General features: G+C 50.3%; 1 protein-coding gene across 1 annotated transcript in view; it reads right to left on the reverse strand.

Moving 5' to 3' along the window:
- LOC128275652 (mucin-19) overlaps positions 1-6,028 on the reverse strand; it is a 105,212-nt gene extending 99,184 nt beyond the window's left edge. The window contains exons 1-2 of the mRNA XM_053014232.1: positions 5,942-6,028; positions 5,080-5,896 (exon numbers count right to left, since the gene is read on the reverse strand). Of these exons, the coding sequence (XP_052870192.1) occupies positions 5,080-5,896; positions 5,942-6,028 (904 nt within the window). The remainder of the gene's footprint in view (positions 1-5,079; positions 5,897-5,941) is intronic.
- Positions 6,029-8,768: the final 2,740 nt, after the last annotated feature.

The raw sequence follows: 8,768 nt of genomic DNA on the forward strand, positions 1-8,768 counted from the left end.
CGAAGTGTAGCGAACACATTTTATTTCGAATGCATTACCATCCGCGCTGTGTGGGCAAATTGGTCGAAATGAGATCAATGGGGGACCAAGACGACGACACGACGTCAACGACTCCATTCGCGCGCATCAAACACTCAATCGGAAACATCCCAACCCTGCTTTCACCGTGGCGCTGGTAACGGAAATATGTCGTGTGTGCCGTCGTCGTTCACATAAAATCGTCCCCATCGCGCCACGCGTCGGCCTTCGAGGGAGCTGCTCGGGAACAAATGCACCCATAAAAACAGTGTCGACGCGCGCGGCCCCCCGGGCGGCCCATAAAATTCGGAGTCATTGCCGGAAGAGAAGAGTGGCCACCGCCGGAACACACGCCAGCCACGATGACAGCATCTCACAGAACTTGGATCGGGTCGTCGTCGTCGTCGCGGTAACAAGGGATAAAGGAAATCTATTGATTCAATTATCTCGCCATTTATGGGCCCCGCATCTCTTGTTGTTCGGGCTTCGGGCACGCCATTAAGCAATTTCTCACCCCGCAGACCCCGCGCGAGAGTGGCGAGGAAAATTCGGAAAATTCGGAAGATCGAAGACGCTTGCCGACCGGCCGGAAGAAGTTGTTGGCAACAAGCGCGCGCTGGGTTTGACCGCGTGTGTATCGAGGACAGACGCACGTGATGGATATGAGGACACCATGTTCGAGAGAGAGCATAAGAAAATGGACCTCCGTCTGTGGGGACTGAAGATGTCGTTGGCCCCACTGAAGCCATTGACGCTGAAGAAAAAGGACCTCGAGTATTACAGTGGACCCTCCTCATGTATTCGTCCTTTTCATTCCTTGCTTATTTATTTATTTAATTTTTATTATTATTAAAATGAGCTGAACTATATTAATCACCAGCTTAAAGCTGTGCACCAGAGCAACAGGGCTAGGATCACGAACGTTTATGTACGAATCGAAGGATCTCATGCACGAGACATCCATTACGCAGTTATGTTTGCAATGGACACAATCATTACGAAGTTTGTGGTGCGTTGGCGATCCTGACGCAGCGCCGTTGACAGCCGATTCCACACGCCATTCCGACCGACAAATCCGACCTCGCTCAGTGACATCTTAGCACTGTATGGCCGACGATCAAATCAGCATAAAAATTCCTCTCCCTCTCTCTCGCTGTCTGTGAATCTGAAACTTTCTCTGCTTCCCGCACAACTCCAACCAGACCTGGGGAATGCCAGGGACCTGGGGCCCGGCGACCACGTAATGCGCGTGGTCCGAGAAATGGGGCCGAGAAATGACCGTTTAGCGCATATTTATGCAAAACCCGGTCTCTGTCTGTGTTGCGCGCGCCTCCGGCGTGTCGTTACCGTCGCGTCAGTTCCACGTGTGGCCGACATTTCAATAAAATGCTAAGTTCTTCTCCATTGGCTGGTGGTCCATTTTATGCTCGCTGTACCTCGGTGATCGCTATTCCTCGGAAATAATAATCACAACCTTCCGGGCGGGTGGCAACGGGATTTGAAGCGCGTACGCATCTCGCATCGTAACTCTTTGCTGATGCTGCCCCCCTCTGCTTGCTGCTGCGTCGCCTCCATCGCGAGGTTTTGCGTCATCAAAAGTCACGACTTCCACGAACTGACCAGACCCCGTGAAGGTGGTGGCGGGCGAGCGTTCTCGCACAGTTCTGAGATGGGAAATATGTGGTCGCAAAAACCGCAGCCCGGCAGCATACCGAAGGAGACGCGGCCAGCATAATAGTCTCAGAATGGGCGGTCCGGGCGATTAGTAAGAGTGCCACAAATGGATAACCGGAGAATGGTTATGGCGAATTCATTTTTAAAAACATATTTCCAGGAAGGACCGAACGATGGGCTTTGCTAATGAAAGATCACACCGAATGCAAGAGATGATTTAAATATGGACAAAAAAATTGTTCAAAGTTTGCCAAATAAAGATGAATAATTGAAGACCAACCAGCTCGCAGAAAAACAGACATGTACCAACACGATATGCTGCATGGGACGGCCTTGGTGCGGCATTCTCACACAGCCCCACAAAAAAATCTCAAGAAGGACGCCAGGGGACGCATAAGCGATTAGGGGGTTGGTACCGAAAAACTCTCCTTTTGAGTTCGTTTTTCCCGTTTAGGCCTCCCCACGGGTGGTCGGTATAACCGGCGAAAACCCGGGAAAAGGATCTCCAGTGAAAAAGACACGTCGTCGTCGGCTGCGTCGCTTTGACGTCGATTCGGCGTTTAATGTTGATTTCCTGGTCGGCCTCGGGGACAAAAACCGATCGCTTTGTAGGGGTTCGATTCCGTGGTGGGGTGAATGAAGCCTACCTCTCTCTCGCGACCTGAACATTTGGCCCCGCCACCCGAAGTCGGGCACCGGTATGTTTGTGTTGTGGATGAAAGTCACGAACTCTGGCGTCGCAGAATTCGCGCAATGCGTTAGAGACGCCTCGCCTCGCTTGTTGTTGCGGTCCGTGTTGGTGCATGCTAAGAAGCAGTACTCGAGGGCCAGAACCCGGTGCGACTATGCTTCTAGAACAGCACGGCGGCAGAGGGGGGAAGAGAGAACGAAAAAGGCTAAACTTCATCCGCATTAGACTATCAACCCGTGGGGTGCTTTTTTCGAAGTTTTTGGACGGAGTTCCTAACTTTTGGGGAACGTGACGTCCTTTTTCTCGAATTCCTTTGAGTTAAGTTTTTTTGTTTTTTGCATCTCTAATTGATTTGACTGATGTTAGACATTTTTTCCATTCTCTTTAGTCTTCGAATGAGATGTGGAAAAACAGTTTCACTAAGAAAGGCCATAAAAACCGAAACAAATGAGAAATATTCAAAGCAAAACCCATCTTTCCGACGCCAATGGAAGCAAATGAGATGTGAATTGAGATAGGGCAGACCAAATGACGAGTCAAACCCATAAAGACAAAGTATTTCATTTAAAACCATATCTTATCGCATCCGATGATCGCCAGAGCCACGGACCGGACACTGGTCCATCTGAAAGAAAGGCCGCCCAGATAATATGTTGGACATCTGTTTCAATTTACAGACAACGACGAACGCCGTCCGAAAACTGTGCCCCGTACAGTCTCAGCCCCAGCCCGGAACCGGAACCGTCAATTCGAAACTCCGTTTGACCAACACGCACAACTTCCGAGCGGGGGGGGCACCATTTTCCGGCGCCAAAGTTTAGACCGACAGAAAAGTGACGATGACGCCGATGGTGTTTGTAAAGTTAACGCGTGTAACAATGAAAATTCATGAGCAAATCTTCCATCACGCTAAGTGACAATCTTGCTCAGCAAGACCTCTGGTCCGGATAGGACAATCCAAAGCTGATTGAAGTGTTAACAACCATCCCGTACAATTTGAGTGCTTCTATTCTTTTGCTAGACAAATGCAAATCTAAAATATGATGCTAACGCCGTTAAACGAAATTTCTGAAGGTCATCTCCACAAATTGGCCAATGTACGCGAAAAGTATTCCCATTTTTTTCACTATCCATCGATGATCTTTAGGACTGAAGTTCAAACCTTGAACGGAAGGAACGATACCTTTGAACGGAAGGTATGGTTCCTTCCGTTCATTCTTGCTGAACTCTTCTTGAATGAAGGCAAAAGAAAAGGAAAAGATGAGCACATTCTGCAAAACTCTTCCGTGGGCGAAAGGTTAATCTATTCGTAGCTTTCTGATTAAAAGTTGAATGGTAAGCGATGCCCTTTTGCTATGGATAGCTCTTACTCTCGTACAACGGATTTTTGTGAGAAATTACGTTCTTCACTATTTTCTCGCTTTTCATTCCATGAAATTAAAAATGCTGCAATGGTGGTAGAGAAGATTTCAGGTATCTTGGGGAAAAGAAAATTCCTTAGAAACGGAGAAGAAAGATGGCACTTGGAGTTTACTTTACACAACGCAAACCATCTCTTAACGATTATACCATCGCCTACTGGGGATCATTCGGAAAGAAGGTGACTGTGTTGGTATCTATACCCGGTTCGGTTATGAACCGGTTGTGAACCAATTTGGAGTCGGTTTTGAACCTATTCTGGACCGGTGCTGAACCGGTTCCGGAACCAATTTTCAATCGCGGTTTTCGACCGGTTTAAATCGGTTCTGTAGGTAATGTTTTTTATGTACCTTTTGCGATTTTAAACTATTTGCAACCGGGTTTTCGGTACCTAATCCATCAATTGAATTGAACGATGGAAGTTCGCGGAGACAATTACAAGTGTTTTGCAGTAACGCCAGAAAAACTTCCAAAAGTTAAATCACTACATAATAAGTTTTGCCCAGCGAAATCTCCGCTCGGATGGTCTACACGTGTAAACAAAAATTCCTGTCTAGGAACCACAACGACGCACACGGAAGTAGTGCACCCGGCACAACATAGCATCACAGTTTGGGGCACACACACACACACGCTCGGGTAGCCGGATGTTGCGTAATTCGTGAAATCGGCGTTCATAATATCTTTACGCGCGGCAATAAACACGCGCGCAAATAAACCACGACATTGACGGTCAATTCTCACGAATTCGCGGAGCGACGCAAAGCAACAAAAACGCTACAGCCACGCCACACCGAAATGTGTTCCGAAGCGATGCAAATCTCGTTGAAACAATTAATCGCGAAATTGTGTTCTTCGAAAACCAAATCTGTGGCTCTGACTGACGTCAGTAGAAAACCGCACCAAACGCAGATTCGGTGAAATGTGAAAAGGGTAAACGATTCATAATGCTATCAAGCGCGGCATTTTCTCGTTAATTATTGCATTATCTTTAGACCGACGACGAACAAGGTTTGCGTGGTGGCCTAAAACCAATCGCCAAACTATGACGACCACGACAATGATTCGAACATTCGTGATTTTACATCAGACAATTGGTTTGTTTTTATTCTCCCCAACTAATAGCGCCTCCAAAACCCACACAGCCGCTTCCTGTCCTGTCCGCCTCTAAATGGCTTCGATCAATTTGTAAACTTTGACGAATAATGATCGAAGAACGACCTGCCCCTGGGAGCATAGAAAACATCTTTCGATTCGGAACTTCCGATTGAACTCACCGAATGTGGGCCTCGGGGGGTCGCCTTCCGACTCCTCGCCGCGCTGCAACCGCAGCAGCGTGCGCAGCCACCGGTTGAGCTCGTCCTCACTCTCGAACACGATGCAGAAGCAGTCGTCCTTCGTGAACAGGGCGATGATGTGCTTCTTCGTGTCGTGCCGCTTGTTGATGTTGAAGCAGCTCCGCAGCGCGATGCTCCGCTTCGCGGCCGGCCCACCGCCACCGCCACCCTCACCGGCAACACCCTTCGCGAACGATTGCTTGAACTTTTTCTCACTGTCAAAGTACTCGAGCCGGGCGAACTTTTCCGGCGTGTCCCCGTACACGACGAAGTACTTCTTCTTGTTCGTCTTCAGCTTGCGCTGGTAGCCGTGCAGCACCACGTTCAGTGCTTCCGGCACGACCAGCTGGTGCTGGTGGCGTCCCGACGACGACGACGTCCCGGTGCCACCACCGTTGTTACCGGCCATCGCCACCGTTGAGCCAACGCCACCCGCACCCGTCGTATCCATCGGACCGGCGGCAGTGTCCGTGGCACTGGCGGCGTGCGAGGACGACGAGGACATCATCGTGCGGGCGAACGGGAGAAACAGCTTCGCGCTGACTTCCCGCACGCCAAGGATGCCACCGACGACGCCACCACTAGAGGGCGCGGCCGGAGTCGCCGTTGGGTTGTTGTTGTTGATAATGTTGCTGTCGTGCGGGCTAGCCGTATTGTTATTGTTGATGCTGGACGGCGTCGTTGTTGCCGCCGAACTGAGGAATGATGAGGAGGCTGCTGCTGTCGTCGTCCCCTGCTGCGGGGAGGACAAATGTTGCTGCTGCTGCTGCTGCTGCTGAATGTTGTTGTTGCTGCTGATAACACTGCTGTGGTGGTGCTGGAGGTGGTTATTGTTGTTGTTGTTGTTGTTATTATTGTTGTTGCTGACGCTGTTGGTAAGTGTGGACATCGCGGCGGCAATTTTCCGCCACGGTGGCCCATGAGAACTGAAGCCGCGGTACTGGCTGCTCCTGCCGCCGGTGCTGGCGCTGGTAGTAGTAGTACTCGCGGCCGCGACCGTTCCCTGTTTCGAAGACGTGTTTGTAGCTCTAGGGAGAAAGAAAGAGAGAGAGAGGGGGGGAAGGGATCAATATATTTATTTTGTTTGACGTTCCCGGCACGGCGAAGGCGTCCAAAGATCGTGAGAGAATTCGAAAACATATTTCACGCCATTTTCTACAGATTAAGCGCAAGCGGTAAAGGAAAAATTCAGAGGCTAAACGACACTCACCCACACCAGGGTGGGCCACCCCCGCGAGAGAACCGGCTCGGTCTGCTTCCGAGAATTTAAAGTCCATTTATATGTATTATCGACGGCGCGGAGCGACTGACGGAACCGGGGGATGCCCATAAATCTCGGGGCTGAGCCGTCGACTCTCGGCAAAGGCGACGGCTTACACGGCGACGAGCTTACAATCGGACACGTGTTTGCGCCTCTCCCCCAACGGGCGCCCGGCACTTAGGGGCCAAGAGGGCGAGCATTCGAAAACGGCCGGTTGGATGCCCGGGTTTGGATTTTACGGAAAAGTAAATAATAAATTATATTAACGTAAAAGAAAGGATATTTTTTCACAAATTCACAAAAGCCAGCCGATTTTTGTTGCCGATGCTGTGAATTTTTTTCCACTGGCCCGTATTGGGTTCCTCTAAATTGTGACGAAGACCTCCAAAAGCGGCAACGGATGACTACGCTCGTGGGTTTGTTGTTTTGACGGGTTATGGTTCCTGTGGCCGGCGGCACCTGAACACCCATTTGTCACACACTATTCTTAGACCCGTGGCGCGCGCTTGTTTTGATCACATTTTTGGCACTTTTGGCACCCAACACCAGCAGTGCAGGAGCAGCCCGTGACACCGCGTCGGGGCGTCCTTCCCCGAACAACGACGTCCTTGGCGTTTTGCGCAACAAACAATCGCATACGAACGCCGCCAACAGCCCGAGCGACGAGAGTTCGTCGAGATTATGATTGCAAAAGTTTCCTTCCGGTGGGACCGCCCGCCCTTCACGTTCGGCACTATTGTTTCCCGCCCAAAACTCTCGTGTCTTTGGCGTTATTTTTATTTATTGTTTTATTTTTGGAACTCAAGGACCCAACCAGACCAGATCAGATACAACGTTTTTCCCAGAGTTCGTGGGCCAAAACCGGAACTATATTCTTCAACGCAGGAAGGAAAGGAAGCCAAAAAAAAGACGGGGAAAATTATTGACGGTGGCATTATTGGCTGTAGTTTGGGATGAACGAAACTCGCTGTATCGTGTTCCTCCCGGCACTCGATTGGCGCAGGTTGAGAACAGGCGAAAATGAATCGACAACTCTTTTTCTTTGTTGTTTGTTCGTTTAGTAAATCTTTCAACTCAACCAACAAGTTGATCAGTTTTTAGAGGACATTCGAGAACCACAAGGAACCAAACTTAACAACAAACGTCATCTCTCTTAGTGCGTGTTTCTCATCCACCGCCGAACTTTTATAAGTAGGGCACAGTGTTTTCAGTGCGCCGAAGAACTCGCTCCTGCGGCAAATGATTGGCCCTCGGGAAACTTCGATAGCCGTCATCACTATGCCCAGGGGTCGAAAGGAGTTTGAGTCCGAGTCCCGAGTAGTAGCAGTACCTTGTGCGCTCTGCTTTCACCAACCTCAACACCCGACGACGAATCAAATCCCCCAAGCAAAATAAAAGGGGGACCAAAATACGGCATCGGGCGATGTGTCGACTGGACACGCAAGAATCAAGTACCTTGCGGTTTGTCCAGCTAACCAGGACCAAAAGTTCCCCACCGTGTGGGATCACACCGGGGTACGAGGAACGCATTTTAATGTCTGCAGCTTATCATCTTATCAACCATCAACTCCTTACAGCGAATGGCCCAACATTACTTCTTGTACCTGTGCCTAATAATATATTTACCAACGCAACTGGTCACCGGAGCCGGAGCCAGGCCAGAGGTAATTAATATTAATTTCATTAGCCTGCTTTACGGACGGACGCCCAAGCCATTTCGAAACTATCGACAGCCTGTGGCCGACGGAACACGATATCAATCAACATCCAACAACGGGGAACGGCCACCACCTTCATAGCCTGGCCACCTCCTTTTCGAAGGACAATCCCTACGAACGTTCGGAACGGGACTTTCCAAATATAGAACCGATCTCCCCCGTTGAAAACATCGACAACTCCCGGGAAGCTCGGGAACACGCACCCCCAGCGCCCGACCGGTGAGGGGCGCCATGTCCATTATGTTGTTTTTCCTCCCCATTTTTTCAATTCAACAACAAACCTGATGATTATTCTAATTAACCGACCGCGGACGGGGAAGGTCCTCGCTTCGGCGTCAGCCGTCAGCGGCTCCAGGTGATGTCGGGGCCCAGTGCTGGAAAGGACAGGGATCCGGCGGGCCTTACTCCTTCGAACGGTAGCCCCGGCGCCAAAGAGTCACTCCCCGGAGTCCGGTGTGGTCTACCCACTTCCGGGGTTTTTCTGGGAGGGGATTGGAGTTCACTGGCCTTTGTTTAGCTTTGCGGCCGAAATGCGATACCCACTTGCGAACTGTGGGCCAAATGGCACCCTGCTGCTGCCGCTGCTGCTACTGCTTGGGGTCCCCCGCCCAGGACCTCAAACGACGGCGACATTGACGCCGTATCGATCA

This window comes from Anopheles cruzii, chromosome 3, assembly GCF_943734635.1.
Source record: "Anopheles cruzii chromosome 3, idAnoCruzAS_RS32_06, whole genome shotgun sequence".
In the NCBI taxonomy this organism is placed as follows: Eukaryota; Metazoa; Arthropoda; class Insecta; order Diptera; family Culicidae; genus Anopheles; species Anopheles cruzii.